At 47.4% G+C, this 22,065-nt stretch overlaps 1 protein-coding gene across 16 annotated transcripts in view; it reads right to left on the bottom strand.

Annotated features, from left to right (window-relative positions):
* CADPS (calcium dependent secretion activator) overlaps positions 1–22,065 on the bottom strand; it is a 220,843-nt gene that overhangs the window by 172,835 nt on the left and 25,943 nt on the right. For all 16 annotated transcript variants that reach the window (XM_056335290.1, XM_056335291.1, XM_056335294.1 and 13 more), the window contains exon 2: positions 4,165–4,278. In XM_056335290.1, coding sequence (XP_056191265.1) covers positions 4,165–4,278 — 114 coding nt within the window. The remainder of the gene's footprint in view (positions 1–4,164; positions 4,279–22,065) is intronic.

Raw genomic sequence — 22,065 nt, 5'->3', positions numbered from 1 at the left:
TTTAATAAGGAAGTTATGGCAGAACTACATTCACCTAGCCAAGTTCTGCCCTGTTAGAAGGAGCCCAGTCATCCTACTGGAGACAACAGCATTGCACAGCATTTATCCTGATACCCAGGCCCCTGGGAGACTTCTGACCAGTGCAGGGACCAGGCTTACATTAAGCTGCTACAATGCAGGAGATCTTTGCAGACTGCCCTGCTGTCACAAGATGACAGGAATGACATTGTATTAGTTTAATGTAACTTTCAGCTAAATAATTGTCCCCACTTCTCCTGCAGCCGGGTCTTTCCAACCTGGGCAACCAGCACGGCAAGAGCACCATTAAAACACCCCGGGAAAGGACAAGGATGAATGGCTCAATCTTTGCAAACTGATGGGTAAAAGCCAAGGCAACTCAGATGACTAAAAGGTGGCATGGCTGCACGTGGACGAGACCAAATCCATTCCCGCTCCACCTCTGGGAGTTGGTGAAGTAGCACAAGATGGTTCAGCACGGCCTGAGGTTGCCTGGGAAGGCTTTGCAGGGAGAGCAGCCTGCAAGGTGCAGGACACTGACAGCAGGAGGGAGGGAGGAGGCGTTTGATGAAGATGCTTTTCTCACTGCAAGAGCAACAGAAGGGTCAAAACATAACAGACTCCTGCAGACCAAGAGATGTCACGGGAGCAGCACAGAGCTGAAGGGTGAGAGACAGACAAGGGAATATTGTGTTGGCTCTCCTCTCCCAAGCCCCGAATGCAGGAAAGCAATCAATGCCCAGTAAGAACTGCTGTTTTATTAATGATGCTGAGAACTGATGAATGCAGCAGGCTGGGAAGAAGCTGTGCCAGCACAGGGGTATATCTGTCAGCCCTCAATAATTCAAGAGCTTGAGGATGACCTAAGGACATGGTAGATATTTTTTTACACCACTCAGCAACATGGCACTCCGTGTTCCCAGACGCTCGATGGCACAGGCATCTGTTGGCAGTGGTAGTGGGTTTTGCTCCAGGACCAGCCCAAAAACGCTGCTGAGGAAGAGCTGGGCTGTTTCCTTCCAGTAGCACCACGCCGGGGAGTACTCCCTGCAGACGAGACAGGGAGGATGCCATCAGCAGCCTCTTTAGTCCATGCTGAAATGACACCAGCAGACGCTTTGTTTCCTTGCAGGGCTTAAATATGAGTGATAACACCCCAGCTGTGTGCAGGTGCTTTTAAGTAATAGTCCAGAGCTATCAAAATTCCAGTTCCTGACAGAGCTGAGGAAGTCCCCAGCACACTGACTGCTGGAAGTGGTGGGAGGTCATGGCAAACAGACCCACTGCAGCACTCTGCTCCCACATTCCCCCTCTAATCATCTGCTCCAGGTGCTTTTGGCCTGACCCTGTGCGACAGCACTAATGACTTTCCATACCTGCCAACACCAGTGGCCGTTATCTGTGGTCCTCACTCCCATCAGAGGGGTGACAGTACTGTGAGTGAAGGGACCCGACCCCCCCTCTCCCCTCAGCCCTGATTTATCCTCCCCGGGTGCAGAGCAACAGGCAGCAGAGGAAAGGAAGGCTGCGGCTGGCAGAGGAGGCAGGTGCAGGGGAGCGCCTGTCAGACAAAGCAGCAGAAAAAGACTGTGAAATAAGAAGATAAAAAAGATAAAAGAGGTGTTTTGTCCTGCAGAGCGGGCTGCTTTCTTTAGAAAATACCAGGTGAATCGCCTGGCTGTAAGATTGCCTAGTAGGACTGCCAGGAGTCAAGAACTGGCAGAGCAAAACCCCAGCATGGGTGCATACACCAGCACATGCAGAAGAGGACTGACTTCTGTGAGCTGGCAGGCATGTCCTGCCACGTTCACAGATGAACCCCCCCATGTCATGCGTGGCCTCAGCTCTGTCTGCCCAAAGCAGAGTGGAAATGGGTCTAATGAAGCATTTCCATAATACCCACTGAAAGGACTTGCTGCATAAAGTGCTGTTTGACAGAGAAAGCTTTACTCGTTAGAAGTAAAAGGACACGAGAAAAGCTCTTTGCTGTCAGAGTGTGCTGGGCCTGCCTCACACACATGGGTCTGCAGCATTCCTGCAGGCACAGCAGTGTTTTGCAGACCAGCAGCAGTAACTGCTCAGATCACTCAATCTTTTAATTTGATAGCAGCCGGTGAACTAGTCTTAGACTGACAACCACATACTTACCCTTGACAGCAGAATGCGACCACGCAAACACATTCAGGGCAACAGCAAATACATTCTTGACCTACAATGTCACCTTTACCTCCCTCTTTCTCCGGAAAAAAAAACCCAACCAAACATAATAAAAAAAATTCCCTAGGTAATGAACCTATTCCTCACTGTTAATAAGTGGACCCCTTAGAAACACCAGCCACGTCCTGCACAGAGACAGCCAGCTTCAGCTGAGCAAAACCCCAAGTTTTAGTATTTTCCAAGCCATCATGCAGCTTTGTAAGTCAGTACCCAAATGCCAATTTCTAGACAGTGTCCATCCAAGGGACAGCTGATTGCACAAAACCCTGAGATTTGCAGGAGCCAAGATAAGCAGCATCTGCTGTGATTGCACCATGGCTCGACCAAGGGTGGGCAGCCCTCTGCAGGGAGGGAAGGAAGGAGAACACCATCAGCAGGGAACGCTGCTCAGGCACTGAGGGAGGGCAGCGGCTCTGTGCAGCGAGGCTTTGCCTTGTGCTGCTGCAGATGGTGCCGAGGAAGAGACAGGCAGCCGTGCTACAGCTGCACAGAAGCTGAAAGTACCTGGCTATCAATTAAAGGAGACCAGCAGTTAAAAATGCACTAAAGGACAGAGCAATACATAATGCTTTTTGTGGCCTGTTTTAAGTAGGACAGAGCCAGTGCGGTGTCCAGCTGTACTGAAAACAGGTTTTGCAGACATGTAGTGCTGATCAACTGCTCTCTGTAAGTTTGATCACTTGGGATAATTATACAGCACAGGACTTCTGGAGCTGGTCAGGACACATTTTCAGCCAGACCCATCACTGAAACAGGGATGTATTGTGCCTGTTTTTAAGCAGCTTCCTCTTCCTGACCAATAGTCTTAGCTGAGCAGATTACACTGCTCTTACATTCTAAAACACAGCTCACACCATCTTGAAAACTTTCTCCAAGAGCATCTGTTCGGTGAAGCTGTGATAAACTGATGATCCCTTAGCAATTTCTTTTCTGATAAGAGATGTAAATTACTCTCAGCTTCCTTCCTGTACAGAGAATGATGGAGCAGTAACTACTAGGCTGGTTTAATAGAATTAATCCAGAGATAATTTGTACTTTCCTTACACAGAAGCAGCTGCTGTCATTTTTTATAGAGTTAAAATTCTCTTCAGTTTTAGTATCTGATTTTGGTCCCCTCTTAGATTCCACTTCTAGAGAAGTATTTTATGTAGGCAATTCAAAATCTTCACCTTTTATGACAGAATAGCTCTAGGGAGAAAGAGAAATGGTTTGCACAAAGGCTAGCAAAAAAATAAGCAACACTGCTCATACAAATCACAAGCATTGATTTCCTTCAAAAACAGAAGCCCTTTCCTTCTGAGAAAAGCTATGAAAGGCAGCATTAAGGGCTGCATAAAAAGAGGTGCAAAAAGACAGACATGCATAATTATTCTTTTGCACAATTGTGAACAATGCTTCACGTTCCTTGGTATCATCTAGTTTTGTAGATGTACATCCTCCTCCATCCCCCTTTGCTTTACAGCACTTGTCATACCAAACAGAAAAGACAAGACCGCTGCTGAAAATCCCAAAGTCATTTAGACACAATGCAAAAGCTTCAGCAGGAGCTGAATGTGCTGCCCGGTTTTGTCTTGGTATTTTTCATAGGGAGCATGCAACATTTCGTTTATATTGTGTCATCTCCTCTGGTTTAAAGCACACTGTTTGAAAGTATCAGGAAGATATTCTCCAGCTTAAAGGAAGGGTGATCTTCCCTGTAATCAAGCTATAGGATACACCATGGTGTAGGGGTTGCCATGGTTGCATGTTCAGACCCTGAACCTCACAAACCTTGTGATGTACCAGACATCAGATGGAAGAAGCCTTGCACTTCCCTTTGATAAAGGCGAAGTGCTGTTTGATAAAGGACAATTCATTAGCTCAGAATTTGACCCCATCTGTAAGAGTGAGAACAGAGATTCATATGAATATTATATTGTCTCTCCTTACCTCGTAGTAGCTCTGGACAGCGTTTATAAATGCTTCATCTGCCACAATCTGGGTTTCTCCATTGAGAAAGGCCTGGAAACGATCTTTGATTGTCTGGAGTTGCTGCTTACTTATCTGCAAAACATGCCAAAAGGAGAAAATTGGTTAAAAAAGGTTTACGTATGAGGAAAAAAAAACCCACTAATTCTTCTGTGCTATCTTATTGGGGTGTTTATGATGTGCACTTCTGCTCTCCTTTGGGGACAGCAGCAACAGACGAGGAGTCAGCCACGCGTGGGTATGCACACACGCGCTCTTCACCCTGGGAAGTTCATTCGAGCGTCAGAAGCACCTAAAGTCACCCTGAACATAATTTCTAAACAGCTTTGCCACTACACACCACCACAAGACTTTTACCACTTCAGGTATACCCAAGTCAAATGGAAGCTGCTGTGTGCATGCTGGGAAGAGACTGTTCTAGTGCAATCGTTTTCCCGTTCAGCCTCTCCTCCCCTTCCCAAGACGAGGTTTCATCACTGAACAGGAAGCCTTACGAGCTGGCTTTCATCAGCACTCTAGGGTCTCGGTCTTACCTCATTTGTTTTTGTTTTTTTCCCCTTGCTCATTTCTTTTGGCTTGTCACATATAAAACACCGGTCAGGACCAGTGGTGAAAGAATTTAATGCCATTTAATGCTGAAGAAATTGTATCAGGGCAAACCTGTTCTCCTTATCATTGCAAGGACTCTCTCTGCTGTCTCTTTGCTGCTCAAAAGTTTCTGTCTAGCGTACAGCTGGTAAAACTCACAAGACTGTTCTAATTTTGGAACAATGACATCAATAGAAAGTTTACAAGGGTTTATTCCAGCCTTGTAAGATAACATGCCATTATTTTCCAACTTATCTGTCAGTTTGAGAACAGATATAGCTAAACCCCCCCACCTTTTCAGCTTGCAGCGCAGACAAAGTCACAGCGGGCACATAAGTCACGAACCAGCAATGCCAGCATAACATCTTAAGAGGCAGGGAACACTCATGCTGAAGGGCTGCAGGGATTTAAATGTAGTTGTGCCTATCACAGTCCTTATCACAGGACTACTTCAGGGTTTGAGGATAAGAATTAATTTAGACAAAAGAAAGCAAAAAAGATGTATATACAACAACCACAGATTTAAAGGGAAAAAAGAGCAGGTACGGATTAGGCTGACTATTTAATAATAACCAAAAGGTCTAGAGAAGACTGATTTTTTTCTCACTTGTGTGTCAGCAGAAGAAACCTGCCCATTAGAATGGAAGAGAAAAATAAAATTAATGTCTCTAAGTGTCTAAATGGCTTTGAATAAAGTACCAAAAACTATAGTGATACAAACAACTAGAGTATAATGAAGCCTAGTAAACACAGATAGTGATAAAGAACAGGAGAGGGACCAATTGGAAAATGTAACGATAAATATCGCTAGATCTGGAATGATGCACCATGCAGGGTGTTTAGGGACTACAGTAACGAACATCATGAATACTGGTAATTAATTCTACAACATCACACTGAGAAGGGTTAGTGAGCAATGGCAATTTGATATGATAATCTGGGAATAGTTTATCCTGGTGCTTATGGAGAGGTGTTCACCAAAGTGACATAAAGCAAGTTTCAGTATGCTCTGCTTCGGAAAACATGGAAGAGCTTTCACCACCCCTGTGGATGCTGGAAAGACAAGTTGTTCTCACCTCGAAAACAGCAGCCCAGACTTCACAGGGTCTGACGCATGCAGCAAGGCTCAGCATCACAGGGCCGTACCAAGGACCATCCCTCTAACCTGACCCACCTCAGCTTTGGGCACCATCTACAATGACCGCCGTGGAAGAGTACTGCCAAAAGCTCCTGCCTTTAAGGCTGGCAGGATCTAGGTTTTGGCTCTAAGAGTCCATCTGCCATGCCAGGCATCTAAAACCCTTTGTGGTGTTTGCCAGTAGCACCCTAGACATCACAAGCCCTTGGGCAATATGCACAGCAGCAAACATAAAGCAGGCTCCAAACCTATCTGAGCTGATGGAAGCTCCTGACAGAACTGAAAAGAAAACTGGGTCAGCGATAAGAGGAGCCAGAGACAATGTAGTGATCAAGTGGGAGACACCTGTGGGAAGGCACTAGGTCTGTTTTTATTAAGCATTTAATTATCTGAAAGAAAAGAAAAGCAAGATGTTAATTAAATGCATTGATGATTTTGTATTAGCAACCGTTGTGAATGTCAGGCAGGAATGATAGGGTGATAGAGGTCGTAAGAAACCCAGAAAAGAAACAAGAAAAGTACCGGTAACATTGGAATCAGGGTGTTGAGGCACAAGGAAATACCTATTAAGAGCGCAGATACTCTGAGCCAAGATGCTAAAATCCCAAATGAAAAGCCATGTGCATGGCATTTTTATAATTTCTTTTTCCAAGTTATTTCTTAGGACAACCTCCAGAAGTCCTTCCTTGTTCAATTCCTGTAATGCTACCTAGCAGCAATATTTTATGCTTCTTCCTCAATATTGAATGGGCTACCTTCAAAATGAATGATGCTTCTTGAAATTCCTAGAAAATCCCAATATGCAGCTCACACGTGAGCTCCTGGGGGCTGTGGAAATGAATCATCGGATTTGCCTCTACTGAAGTGCCAGTTTCCTCCTCCTCGTCCTCCAAGCTCTATACAAGTATTTTCCCTGTCCAGGGAAAAGGAGATCCTCCCTGATCACACCAGGCTGCAGCATGGCCCAGTCTTTGGCTAACGGGACACCGGGTCTTCCATCCCCACCAGACCGTGAAACAGCACTGGTGTATCGATCTCTGTCCGTGCCACTGTTAAAGACATTGTCAACCTGAGCCAAAATTAAACTGCTTTCATATTAAATTTAGCTTCTGCAGCACAGCAGCAGAATCCTGGTGCAGAAAGTCAGCAGCAGCAAGGGAGCAGAGGGGACCAGACCTGCAGGTCAACAAAACCTGCCTAACATGCTCCACCACCCATTTCACACCCCTTCCCCTCCCCATCAGGCACCCAGGGCATTGCTGCCAAAACCCACAAATGCCTCTCGGGCTGCCAGGAGCCAGCACCTCCCCGACAGAGGCTGGGCCAGGGCAGGGGAACAGCTTCAGCCCCAACGCCACACACCAAAGCCTTTAAGCAGGGCCAAGCAATGCCACCGATCCATCCACAGGCTCAGAGGTGTTACTTTATCTTTCCTTATTAGGGGTACCAGTGATCAGCTAAAACCCCATATATACAATAAAATCATAGAATGGTTTGGGTTGGAAGGGACTTTCAAGATCACCTAGTTCCATCCCCCTGCCACGGGCAGGGACACCTTCCACCAGACCAGGCTGCTCCCAGCCCCGTCCAGCCCGGCCTTGGGCACTGCCAGGGATGGGGCACCCACAGCTGCTCTGGGCAGCCTGTGCCAGCGCCTCGCCGCCCTCACAGGGAAGAACTTCGTCCTAATATCTAATCTAAATCCTCTTTCAGTTTAAAGCCATCACCCCTTGTCCTATCGCTGCCTGCCGTTGTAAAAAGCCCCTCTCCAGCTTCCTTGTCAGGTACTGGACGGCTGCTCTAAGGTCTGCCCAGAGCCTTCTCTTCTCCAGGCTGAACGACCCCAACCCCTCAGCCTGTCTTTGTGGGAGAGGTTCTCCAGCCCTCTGATCACCTTAAAGCAAGCCAACAGCTTTTGCAGATCCAGTAAGGTCACGAACAGGCCAATACAAACCACTTCTCAGTTACCTTCCACAGCGTGCTTACAACTAGCAGAAAACAACAGACTTACTTCCCCTTGTAAGCACATCAATACAGTACCACAGCCTTTCCACCAGCTATGGCAGGAGGTGAGACCCTGGTGGGTTGCAAGCCCAGCGGGTGTTGAGGTGGGGGGCAGAGTCTCGCTGCCTCTGGTGCAAATACAAATCCAGATCCTGTCTCACAGCAGAGAAGCAGAGGGCTGGGAGTAACGGGAGTACTGCGGGGGGCAGAAGAGGTTTATTCTTTTCACCTTCCCTCACTTTTCCAACCATCACTGTTTTTCCCCGCAACTGCTTTCAGCGTGTGGCAGGTGTTAAAGAAATAACAGTCGTTTCTGCGTTCGACAGAGATTGCAGCACACCCTGCTTGCCTACAGCAACTCTGGACCCCAGCGAACTCTCCTAAGTTAATGCTGTGGTGTGTTTATGCAGCAGAGTGTTTCACAGCTTTTATCTAAAGCATGTGAGTACTTAAGTTGCCAGATATACACATGCATATTAAAAATGTAATTAAGTCAGTGATGATGAACTCCTGGCACAGGTATCAGGCAGGGTACCTATGGAGCTTTGGCCTGGCATCCCTAGTGAATTGAATGGCTTTTGATAAGAAGGTTAGCAGAGGTCTTCTCCATAATGGACTAAATTATAGGGATGAGCTTAGCAGTGACTAGATTGAGCCATCCAAACGCTTCCTACCTTCCTGGTCTAGAAAAAACTGCAGACCCAGCACAACTTAGTGACCTCAGAAACAGGATGGAATAATTTCTGGCACGTGCCATGTCCCCACCATGGTCACCAGCAGAGCAGAGGCAATATCTTGGATTTGCTTGATGCAGATCTCAGCAAACAGTGCACCAGCCTCCTTGAGACAAACACATATTCTGACTCAGAGCCAAACACAAACGTGAACACACAGAGCCACAGCACCTTCTCCAGAGCTGTTCCAGCCAGCAAGCATCTAGCACCATCTCTGCACACTGTCTCCAGTCCCCTTCGCCTACATCAGGGAGCACAAGCATGGCAAAGAGGAACAGTTTGCCACATTAAAGTTCCCTGAAAAAAGTTACACAACACAGTGTGCCTCACTGATCCATCCTCTCCCCAAAATGCTTTTCTGTGTCTGAGCAGGCAAGAATAAGTACGGGCACACTCGCTCCTTAAGGCCTGCACTGCACAGTCATGCAATGCTGGTTGGGTTTGGGTTTTGTACGGCACACTGCATCGCCGATGGGCTTAAAGCAGAGTCTCAGATTTACGTGCTTTGAACTTCAAAGAATTACAACAATTTCTGCAGACTTTCACTTTCAAATCTGCATGTGTGAAGAAAACAAGATGACTTGCACTCACAGGACAGTTGTCTTTCCAAGTTTTGTATGATGCACACCAACAGTATTAAACAGAATCATAGAATCATTCAGGCTGGAAAAGACCTTGGAGATCATCAAGCCCAACCCTTAACCCAGCACTGCCAAGCCCACCACTAACCCATGTCCCAAAGCACCACATCTATGTGTTTTTTAAACACCCCTAGGGATGGTGGTTCCACCACCTCCCTGGGCAGCCTGTTCCAGTGCTTCACCACTGTTTCAGTGAAGACATTTTTCCTGTTATCCAACTTAAACCTCCCCTGGTGCAACTTGAGGCTGTTCCCTCTTGATCTGTCACTAGTTGTCTAAGAGAAGAGACTGACCCCCACCTCACTACACCCTCCTTTCAGGTAATTGTAGAGAGTGATAAGGTCCCCCCTGATCCTCCTTTTCTCCAGGCTCAACACCCCCAGTTCCCGCAGCCGCTCCTCATCAGACTTGTTCTCCAGACCCTCCCCCAGCTGTCTGAGAGCCACAGATGACATGCCCCGAGAGCCAGTAGAAAGGAAATTTTCACAAGAATTGATAAGAATTCCTGTGTAAAGTTGTGGTGAGGGTGGTCCAGCAGAGACAGGGGCCTTGCAAATTTTCACAACCTCATTTGCATGAACATGATCTGGTGTGGGAGGGAGCTCTGCTTTGAGCAGGGAAACAGGGTCAGAGACCTCCAGAAGTCCCTTGCAATCTACCTTATTCTATGACGGTACCATATCCAACAGAAGATTTGCAAGGAGAGGCTATCCTAGGCTGTAAATTGCTAAATGTTTTAGGGCTCACCACTGTCAGTGACAGGCTACAGAATAAACCATCCACAGCTGTACGTGTACTCAAACCAGCTAATCAAGCCACATCCATCAATGTGACAGCTGCTGGAAGAGCAGCCAGATTTGAATGCTGTAGGAGGAGGTTTTCAAGCAAAAGGCACCTCTGTTATAAGAGGTGACCCCCTTTACTGCCATGCTTGAACACCTCTGATCGAGGACTGGGTGTTTGGGTGCACCGATGCCTCACGGTGCCCTTGCACCCAGCATATCCCACTGGAAGGGTCTGCCCTTCAGCCACGATGTGAGGATGCGCAGGTGCTGCACGCTGGTCCTTGATGGCTCAGCCCATCAGTAACACTTGTGTGTCCAAGGGATTCATCGGTTCAGCTGAGGACCGCAGGTAATTCCCAGGGGAAGCACCTCTGCCTAGGGAGACCAGCTTACAGCACAGACCAAGAGCAGCACAGAGCTTTTCCTCCTTAGCGCACTTGCTGTGCAGCTACCACTGCAAAAAGGAATATTTAACTGCTCACAGCAGTGTTCTGGGTTTGGTTGTGTAACATCCAATAAATATTTTATTACTCCTTAGCATCAGGTGATTTAGGAAAAAGCTAAACCAACCAAACGAGCATCCCTCATCATCACTGCTTCCACAGTCAGAAAACCAGCCACAATATAATCAACGTGGAAGGAGGGAAAGGGGAGGGGCGGGGGGGGGGGGGGGGGGGGCGGGGGGAGGCGCAGAGCAGCTGAGAACTGGCCATGGGGGAGAGGCCAGAGGCTCCAGCAGCGGGCATGAGACTATAAAAAAAAACCCAAACAACCAGCCAGGCTATTTTGCACTGGGAAAATGCATCAGGTTCTCCCTGCACCAATGCTGCCCTCCCCCCAGCGCGGGGAGGACTCACATCCCCAAATTTGGGGGTTTAATTGCAAACTCTCCTGGGCAGACGCGGCTGCTTTGCAAATGGCTGAACATCACTGGCTTTTTACTGTGACCAGTATTCACTGCCAGTCTCAGGGAACTTTTCCCAGCTGCTTAACAGTGCATTTTACAGTTGTTTCAGAGAAGTTTGATATTTGTTACCAGAAGAGCTCCTTGTGCTTTGGTTTCTGATAGCCACAATACATCTCTCCAGGGATACCAAGCTAGCACATCCTTTTCCCTTACAGTCTGACCATACGTGGATCATTGTGCCCACACCCACTGATCTACCGCTGTCTGTACAATTCCCTCTTCATACGGACTTGATTTTTTGCCTCCCTGCTCCGTCCCTGATTTACAGGCCCTGGTGCATCCACACTGCCCACTCTCTCTCCAGCCACACTCATCCTTTGCATCCAGCAAACAAGAAAAACACCAGTCACGTCCCCAGCCACCAACCCTGGTACCACCTCCTCCTCTCTCAAAAAGGATGCCCAGTTGATTTGCTGCAGAGAAAACTGTGCCATCACCATGCCTGGGTTTGCGCACACAGGGCAGTAAAGGGCATGCACAACCCCGTCTGCCTGCAGCAGCTCATGCCCTGCCTGCTCAGCCCACCTGTGATGTTGGGGATGGGTCACAGTGATGGGGACCCTCCAAAGAGCAACACTCCTACATACCCACCTGCCCCACACTCAGAAATCAGGCGGCGTTCAGGCACAAGCAACGCAAGGAGCCCCCGGGTCCTTACACATCAGCCCAGCACTGATATACAGCTCAGACTACACCACCCTCTCACTCCAGCAGCCCGACAATACATAAATAGTATTTCCTGACCCAATGGTAAATGTCTGCTTCAGCAACGTGACCAAAGGGGTGAGAAAACCCAAGAGAGCTGCCTGCAAAGGAAGGCAGGCCCCTCCGCTGCCCAGCCGCAGAGCTACTGCCCAGCGCCCTACCACAGCATCAGCTCCAACCCTTGCCAGGACCTCTCGCTACCTCTGTTATTGCAAGCAAACTCCAGCAGCTCTGCAGCACCAGCAGCGAGTGCTGAATGATTTTGGCACTTGCTGGAACACTTTTTCTTTAAAAAGGCTCAAGTATTGCTGGATAAGTAATGGTAAGGTAAAACATAAATCCCTTTGGTTAGGCCAGTTGCAGGCACAGAGCCTCTAGATCAAGCAGAGCAATCTCTCCTTTCCACTACCAGACTAGCTCCAGTAGCAGGTTTATCAGAAGAGACAAAGCACGGGCTCCGAGTCGCTCTCTTTGAAACACATGGATGCTCTTTTTTGTCCTCTCAGACCCTGAGTGCATTCTTTTCCTGTGATTCACTCTGCCAGCTAGGCACACTTCTTTGGCATATGTGAAAGACCTAAAACGTTATTAAGGCTGCTCCTACACCATGATGCACAATGCTAAAAAAGGAAAGCAAAGCCAGGATTTGGGACTGGACCTTTGCCATGATGACTTTCTCCTTAGTTCTTTCTAAGCTACACCTTCCTTCTGCAAGCTGCCACCACAGGGCAAGCCTATATGTAGACACATCAAAAGATGCCTTGCCACCGCCAGCATCACTTGCTACATCTGTTTGTACTAGTTGTGTCCATCCAGTGCTCACATGATAACCCTGCATCTCTCCCCTGAAAAGGGTTCCATTTTCCATTAAGATCAACCACACTTATTAGAAAAAGCAGCTCTGACACCATCAGGAACTTCTACTTTTGTCTGCAAGTTTCCTTCTCCTGCCATCTCTCTTCTGGCTGGTCCCTCCTCTGCAGCTGGTGTGCAAGTCAATAACCCCAAGATGGAGCCACCTGACAAGAGCACAGAAAATTTGGAACTTCTCCCAACTTTGATCTTATTTTACCTAAGCAAGCCATTAGCAGAGTGAGTTTGCAATAGATCTAACAGACTAAGCTAGCCTTGCTGGGTATTTTTCTGTGTATGATCAAACAGATACGTGCCCTTATTTTTTTACTGATTAATAAAAATATGACTTTGATCTCAGAAGAATGGAGAAACCAGCACAAAATACAAGCAAGAAATAGCAATGATGAAATACTAGGCCAGTGACTGAGCATGGGCTGAAGGGCGACTGCTACTCTAAGAAACCTCCCTGGTGACTCGTGCTGTGACAGGAGTCTCGCCTGGTGAGCTCTGCTGGGTAAAACACATCATCATGATGTGGCAGCTTTCAGCAGAAAGCCCAGCGTCATCCTGCCTGTGGTAAACATAGCTGCTCTGTTAATAAAACAGAAAAAAACCTTATAAAAATACTAACAGAAATACAGCTAGCAAATAAAACCAGGAGGCAAACAGAATGGAGGCTGTCTAGGATGGGCAATTTGACATGCAAAGCACCCCAACACCAGATGCCCCAAAGGCAGAAGACAAATCCCTTTATTTCCCTGAGGTGCCCTCCAGGCTGGGCTCTGCAGCTGGCTTCTCTCCTCCTCCTCCTCTCTCCCCGGCCCAAACACCTTATTTGCTCCCTCCCAGTCTCCCTCTGGTTAACCCCAAGTCTCAAGGGCCACTAACACAACCACTTACACAGCCTCCCCTGGAAAATCCTGCCAGCAAGGACCTTGGTCAGAGGTGCAGGTCAAGGCATGCTTGCCCTGACTGGCGCAGGAGCAAATGCAACAGAAACAGCTTGGCCTACCCTTTTACTCCAACAGTGCAGTACATGCAGTAGGTACAGTCCATTGCTGCTCTGAGACCTCCAAAAATACTTAGCCCAGGAAAAAGGATTAAGGGAAGATCTTCCTTCTCCTCTTGAGCCTTACAGGCAAGTCTTGGAAAGTAACATTTTCACCCCTTCTTTTTCTTTTAGGTGGAAAGCACCACATAGTCTCTTGAAGCTTGTGAATGTTGACGTGATGCAGCTTCGGAGATGACTACCTCGTGTATTTTCATGTCTCAAGACCACAGGGCACAGTGGAAGGGCATGGTGTGGAGCTGGAGAACATCACAGGTCATCTCCCATGAGTCCCCCCATGCTGTGTTACTTGGAAGAGTCAGGGATAGGTTGGGCTATGAACCTACTAGAATTTATATTTCAGAATATTTTGAGGACAACTTCCAGGACTTAGATGTCTCACAACCTGACGAGTAAAAAAAAAATCAGTTTGCGGTATGGGTGCTGCACATCTATTGTCCACTGGCCACAAAGCCCTGAGCCTCCTGCTCTATCGCTGAGCCAGGCATATAAAATCTCTCAGTTCAATTATCAGCAATAGATAGCTAATACTGTATATATTTAAGAATAGAGTTTTGTGAAAAATCTTCTAAAAGTGCTGCAAAGGTACATTTGCAAATGGTGCCCTGGTGCCTAAAGGAAAGAACTGGTTAGAGGTGAATGGTTTTACTCAGCTGATTAATGTGGCCAGAGCCTCTTCATCCAGTGACACCCTGCCAGCCCCTCCTGAGGAGCAACTAACAGTGGAGAACCTCTTCCCACCACCCCGGTGGTCAGTGTTACTTGGACAGTACAGTGCTCTGAAGATCAGTAACCCTCATCGCTGCTGATATTACCCAAGCGTCTCTGTTCTTGGACTACTTTAGAGGCTAGACAAGGCTTGGTATAGCCTGGGTTTGGAGATCCCAAACTGAGGGATCCAAACTGATTTAGCTGAGGACAGCTAAATATCCATAAACTGAACCTGAAAAGCGGGTGAGGTGTGGGGTGGGAACACAAGCTGGTCTGTGTTGGTGGGACCCAGGACCCAGGCAAGTCCTTGCTCTCCAACAGCCCAGTTGTCTGCTCCTTCTGTGCTGCATCTCCTATTTGTGAAAGGGAATAACAGCACTTCACTTCTCTCCAGAAGTGGCTTACATGCACAAAAAGACTGAGAGCCTCTCACAGACTAGGATGGTGGGCTATCCAAGAAGAAAAGCAAGATACTTTTAAAGAGGTACTTCTAAGTCACTATTTGAGCTATTTTAATCTCTATGTTCCCACTTCAGGCAGACCTTACATACTGCAGAAGCTAATCGTCCTTCTTGGTTAATGTATACAGTGGCTCATGCTGACTTGAAAACATTAAACAACCAGAGCTAAAGATCTCCTACCGACACTTCAGATCTCCAAACAAAAAAAACAGTCTTTTTTTTTTAAAAAAAAGTACATCCATGATCACTGGAGTTATTTTTGTACCATTTTCATCATTAAACTCTAACTCTCCTCCATGTCACAAGCTATTTTAAAAACAGTTCTTACTGAACAGAAGCGCCAGAGAAATGAATGAAGACTCAAGGACTCCTGGTGCGTCCCAGCCTCTGTGAAAGTGTCGCTTTCAGCCTGGCAAAGTCAGCAGGCAATGGAATATCTTTGATGGGTCTGAACAAGGTAGCAAGAAATGGAGAGAAGCTTCCAAACAGATGAGGCTGAAACAGTGAGCCCTGCCACGGATGCTCCGTGTGCACCCACCACCCCTCACCGAGAGCTGGGGACACTACCAACCCCCACAGAAAGAGGATTGCTGTCTAAACCAACTTGAAACTGGGCTGGTGGAGCAGAAGGGGAAGCAGATGCAGGTCTGTGCAATGTTTTTTTCCCCCCAAACAAAGCACATTTTCAAAGCAGCCCATATAGAGACCTGACTTATTACACCCATGGGCTCTGGCTAAGTACTTGTGCTTGAAATTTTCCCTTATTCTGTGCATGTGCTATGATTTCCAGGAAACAAACAAAAAGAAAGAAAACATCCCAGATTTAAAAAAAAAAAAAAATCTATTTAAGAGCCAAGAACATCTCTAATCCAGTAAAAGATAAGCTGTCTCCTTCAGACAGCACTTGAAAAAGGTTCAATCAATCAGTCAAGCCAGAACAGAACTTGTTTCTAGATGGAAAAACAAGAGAGAAAAGGTGTGAATCTGTAGTGCACCTCCTCCTCACATTTCCTGCTAAAATGAGTAATCTCAGATTTTACAAGGGCATGTTGTTTGGAGCTGGAAGAAAAAGTTTGGTAAAAGGTAGTTCGCTCTGAGGCAGCAAACTACTGCAGGAAAACAGAGTATTTCAACTTTCCATCCCCACTGTCAGGCAGAGAACATAGGAATATACCTTTGTATGGTGGCTGGTACGTAGCTGAAATAGCTGAGAATGACTGACTACTCCTTCAAAGATATTAGGGAAGATTATTTCCAATAACATTGTTCCACTGGGGTAATCTATTATTATTTAAGGAAAGGCACTGTTAAAATTATCCATTTTTTTTTTTTTCCCCACAGCCCTAGTCTTTGGACCCGGTTTATGTCAGGAGGCTGAAACTGAAAGGGGCAAATCTTGCAAATTATCTGAGGTGCAACAGAGATGGGGTGAGAGCCCCATGGACTCACATCCCCGAGGCTAGTTTAGGTCAAGCAAGTGCTCAGATTTCCAGGCTTGGAGCATGTTCGCTTGGCAGGGGAGGCTGGAGGAAGCAGTGGCCTTCTCTCGGCTTTGGGCTGTAAATACAAATGAAACCTAGCTAGGGAAATAACATTCACTACAGCGCACACGCAGCGCACGAGCAGTGTGTGCAGGTCCCGCGCTGGCATCTGCCAAGAGGACACTTAGCTGCTTGCATGAAATTAGGCGTGGAGGTCGAGAATGGTTTTTAAGATAAGAGAAAGGCCATTTGTGGCTGACAGGCTCTGGAGTCTGCAGCCATCAGTCTGAGCCTTGCGACACAGGGAGATATGTGGGGGAACTGTTGGAAGGACAGGGTCCTCCAGGGTGAGGCGTCCAGGCTGCGCACAGCTTGGCACCAGGACCTTCCCCACAGCAAAACCCACTGGTAGGGTGGAAGAAGCATGCCATGACCAACACGTGCTTGAACCATCCTTGGGGGCATCTGGCAGGGGTAAGAGGGACATCCTAGCTCCCTGAGTGACAATCCCTCTGCCCTCGGTGCTTCTAGCTGGCATGCTGGTTATCTTTTGCCTCCTGCCAAGTTCAATTACAGCTAAATAACACCCCTCAAAGCTGCTTGCTGTGAGCCAGAACCAGCCATCCAGCCCCAAGTGGCAGGACACAACTGCAAAAATACCTCATGCTGGCTCACTGGCACAGAGAACAAATGCAGCCAGATCTGATCTGGTCCAGTCTGTCTCGCCAGCACCCATCAGCAACCTAGCCTCGAGACAGAGACAGTGCTGGTAAGCTGGAACCAAAAAAAGCCCATAAATAAAGCCTTTTTTTTGTGCCTTTGATGGCCTGTAGCACCTTTCTTGGACAAAGGTGAGAGATATTAGAAAAACTGGACGTTTTGAACTAACAAACCCCGAAAAAGCAAGTTTGGTACCACTATTATGTATTAACAACCTAAAGTCTGGCAATTTTCAACACAACAGTTGTATACGGCCCTATACAAAGGTAGTTTCAAACCCCACATGACTACATATTAAAACCTCTCTCCTTTAAAGCTAGGAAAGCTGTTCTAAGAATTCCTGTGCAGTGTAGTATATTGAAGGCTGTCTCAAGCAGAAAAGAGCGTAATTGTTCTTCTTTCGGCTTCAGGCAGGGCATTTTTCAGGGCTTTGGGAGATGAGCTCTGGGCATTCCTGCTGGGAGGGTTACTGCCCCTTGCTCTCCCCTTCCTATCAGATGAGCTGTCTCTGCTCCTTCCTTGCTGCTAATCGTGTGCATGTGGGTGATAAGAACTGCAAGCTGATGCTACAAGAGCAGTGTCCTGCAGCAGAAGGGGATGTAAGAGATGGAGCAAATACCCTCTGCAACACACCCCCCAGAATACGCTGTCCAAGACCAAAATCCAGACTTCCTATGTCTCCTGTGCCACCTTATCACTGGCTGAAAAAGCCCGGGAGAAGGGAGGAGAGCAGGCTGTGCACTGAGGTAGCAGAGCACGGTTCTAAAGGGCAGGAGGGAAGAATTGTCTGTTACTACATCTGGTAACGAGTTTGTCTGCACATTCAGAGTACAAGTTGAAACCCCCACAAAAAGCAACACAGCTACCGCATATTCGAAGCATATAATTTCAGAGGAGCGTTTGTAGGAGCAGAAAACACGTGGGCATACAGAAAGAGGAAAAGACCAAATAGAATTATTCTTTGTAAAAGGCAGCTGTCCTAAAATTTGCCTACAGCATCCTCCATCCTGGAGCTTCACTTCTGCTCCCAGGAGCCCTGGCAGAGGTCACTGAAACCGTAAGAGTCAAAACCACGAACTGCAAAAATAAGGTCCCAAAATGAGCACAATACATTGAATCACTACTCTTGTTTTCCTCCTGTCAGCAGGCACAAGGAACAGGCTACGTCCTGGAGGCACGACTGTCCAGGTGGCAGCTCCTGGAGCTCTGTGGTAGCTGGACAACAGGACCCCATGTTCGCCGATCCCACAAAGAAGATCCCACGCTGTGCTGTCCTGGCACACACAGTCCTGGTGAATCCAGCTCACCTCAGCCTACAGTATGGATTGCCTTTTTTTTTTTTTTTTTTTTAAAGTCAAACATTCTCATTAGAAGCCTCAGCCTACACCAAAGAATTAGAGATAACTGCTACATGTGGAAATTGGAAGGAAAAATACTCATCTTAAATATTGCTTAAATAAAAGCTACAGAACCGAGGATCTGGGAATCCGGTCTTTTACCTGAAAATGCCCCAAAATATTTGAATGAGAGAAGCTCGGAGCTTTGCTGCCAGTGCTAAGCGACGGGCACAGCCAGCGATCGCCTCTCCCTAGGCACGCGGCCCTGCGACATATTGCAGAAGTGGCCCACACAGCCTGCTGGGGAGGAGGCGGCCCTGATTGACGGCTGTCTCGAAGACAAATGCCTTCGCACCCCTCTCTGGGATAATGGCAGCAAGCTTCCCTGGCAGCTGGGCGAGGGAGGAGGCGCGTTGCGAGGTGGGGAGGGAGCAGGGAGCCCTCGGGGTGCACAAAACCCACAGCACCAGCTTCGTTAGCTCGTGCAGCTCCTCTGGCCTCAAAACCTCACGAAGAGGGGACCCAGCAGGTTTTGTCCAGAAAGCTGGGCAAGGCTGGGGCATGCCCAAAGGGAAATGCCAGCCAAACAGCACGAACAAGCCCATACCCCTTGGCGCGGCAGTGGTTTCGCACTGGCAGGGCTTTTTTCAGTGATGCCAGTATTACTTTGCTGCTGAGCCCCTCCTTGTCTGCAGTTTCCAAACTTCAGAGACCCATACATGATGGTTACTTGAGTGGGCAAGTATCCTGCCCACGCTGACAAGAGAAGGACAAACTAGTGTGAAACTTGGTTTCACCTCCAACTCATTCCCAGCCAGGCTTCAGTACTTGGCTTGACACATGCAGGCAGAGGAAGCTGCCAGGTTCCAGCCGAAGCCCTGGCTGTGGGCTTGGAAAGCCGGAGATTACGCTTGCTGTGGCAAACAAAATCGGCAACAAATTTTCCCCTACAAGAAATCTTGGAAAGAAAAGCCAGGGAAGCAAACAATAGAAGTCACCTGAGAACTCTACCTCCATAGGGAGGCAAAGGGGCAGCTCCGGTCCTGGAGAAGATGACTTTCCCCGTACTCACTCAGAGTCTTTGTCACAAGCAAAGCTCTCAAAGCCCAAGTGCAGAACTGCTGGGCACAAGTCACTCCTCCTGGTTGATATGTGTCTGTGCAATTTCAAATCTCTTTCTCATGCTATCTCCTGGGGTACATCTAAGCCCCTTTTAAATTTAGGGGGCAAAACGGATTTTTTTATTTCCTTTAATCTTCTGCACTGTGAGCACTTCTTTTCAAACCATGTACTATTTTGTTGAGCTTTGCGATTAATTCCTTAGACAATTTTCACAGAAATGTGATTTAAGCAAGCAAAACAAATCCCAATTCATCCAGACACAACAGAGAAGCGAAGAAACTGAAGATAGCATCAAGGGAAAAAAACCCCACAACACAGAAAGATAGATGCCTTTGCCACATTGCAGGCTAACAGCAGACAGACACATGCAGCAAGAGCATGACAGAATAAAGACGCTTATCTTGAGCAACCCAGTCTGCCCAGCATGAGTCAGTAAAAGCAAGGCAACCACCAGCCTGTTTGGAAGACCAAGCAGACTCCTGAACAGGTCTGGTAGCTGAGCTCTCTGCTACACGTTAGCACAAATCCTCTTGCCTACAGGCTGATATTTGGGTGGGAAACGCAGGGTGCTTCCCCTGCTTGGGGGCTGCTGCTCTGCTGCTGAAGAGAGGCCACAGAGAAACCCTCTGCTTCCCTGTAGCTACAGAAGGCCACAGAGAAACCCTCTGAAGCACCATGTCAAAGGCTGGAGTTCAAAAGTATGACTTTTCTTCCCTTATTCTTGATGCCTGCAGAACAGGCAGTAACCCCCACCATGCTCTTCAGCTTTACGGGCTCTTCCCAAAAAAGAAAATAACAGAACGTTAAGCTGGCACAGTACGAATGGAGTGATAGCAAGACCCCTTGCAGTAAAATCTCCATGTGACGCAGAAGGAATTACCTCCCCAATCCCATTCCTGCAAATCCTGCAGCATCACGCTGTCAGACAGCAGAGCACCACGCAGGGGGTGTTGTGCTGCTGATGCCAGAGCATGATTTCCATTAGTGTTAATAGGAACTACTGACAGAAGCAGCAGACAAGCCAAAAAGCCTCCAATCTCAATGATTGCCTTTGATAAGTACACAACTGCGTTAAGTCAGTCCCAGCAGCTGCACCATGCAAACGATCGTGGCTGCGAGCATCAGAAAACAGCCAGGACTCATGTTCAACATGCTCCAAAAAAGGGCTGGATCCCAGCTGGGATGGGGAGTAAGGACAGTGCAAATGGCTAGCGAGGTGTCAGCGATGGCACAAGACTACCCCGGTCCAGCGTCTGTTACAGTCCTTGGGAGCAAGCCTAAAGGAACCAGGTGGCCACCGCAGCGTTTCTTGTGGCTACTCCAAGGACAGCTATTGCAAACAACCACCAAGGTCCTTGGGATGGGGAACAGAGGCTGCATTTCAATCGCCAGTGGCAACATAAGATAGTTCACAAGAAAAGTATAGGTATGGAAAAAACAGGGGCTTAGAATCAGAAGGTAATATAATGAGAAACATAAGACAGCCCATGAGAAAACTATGGGTATGGAAGAACAGGGGCTTAAAATCAGAAGCTGATGTTTGGGGTGTGGGTGTGTGTTGGGCTGTGTCTACTTTTACATGCACAGCTCTGGAACAAGCAACCAAAAGGAAGTATTGCTGCTTCCTAGCTAAATGCACACAAACATCTTCTTGGGAATAGCCTGTAAAGTCCTTGTTGTGCAACCTACTCACTAAAATTTCTGCTTCCTACAGCCACCTCTGTGATTTTCAGACCTCTTGAAGCTCAGGATCTCTGAAACAGAGATTTTGATTGAAAAATATTAATAATCCTTGCTCAAACACAGTACCACATCAAGAGCCTGGCGTTCAGCTGTGCCTACCTCTGTTTCAGATACCCCAGTGCTATTTTTGCCTTGTAAAATCATTATAACAAGGGAAAGACAGTTATTTTCATTGCGTTTTAGCAGACCTCAATTATATAGTCATTGTATCTTTACAGAAAGAAATCCCACTCTAAATGTACTAATTTGCATCTCCCATTATGGACCAGCAGTTTAGATGGAAGGAAAAGTCCATCATTACAGCCATCACTTCAAGTCATTGAGGCTTCTGGATATGCAAAAGCCTAGAGAAAAAATTATCCTCAAGATATAAATATAGATTTTTATTCTTTAGAGAGAAAGCCACAAACAAACCACAGTCCTCTGAAAGTGGATAAACTAGATGTGTCAAGGTTACTTTCTTCAAAACAGTTTAATAAGGCGGTAGCTGTTTGTCGAGCACGCCACGCGAGGCCGAGTCACTGGCACATCCTTGGACCTTGCAATTTGCAACAAAACCATCACGTCTCACAGCAGATCCCCTGCCAGTGTGAAGTGTCTCCCCGCCACTTCCACCACTTGTTTCTCATCAGCTCCCCACAGACAGCAACAGATCATTTCATCCTGTTACTTACGCCACAGAAATTTAGACTCGAGGAAAAATAGGCATAACATCACATCATTTAAGCAACAAACTTAGCTGACTACATCAAATTCTGCCTGAACCACTGGCAAGAGCAACAGACCTTTAATTAAACTAAC

This window comes from Falco biarmicus, chromosome 4 (genome assembly GCF_023638135.1).
Source record: "Falco biarmicus isolate bFalBia1 chromosome 4, bFalBia1.pri, whole genome shotgun sequence".
Taxonomy (NCBI): Eukaryota; Metazoa; Chordata; class Aves; order Falconiformes; family Falconidae; genus Falco; species Falco biarmicus.
Note: the sequence above shows the minus strand (reverse complement) of the source record. Positions and strands in the feature narration are given on the sequence as shown.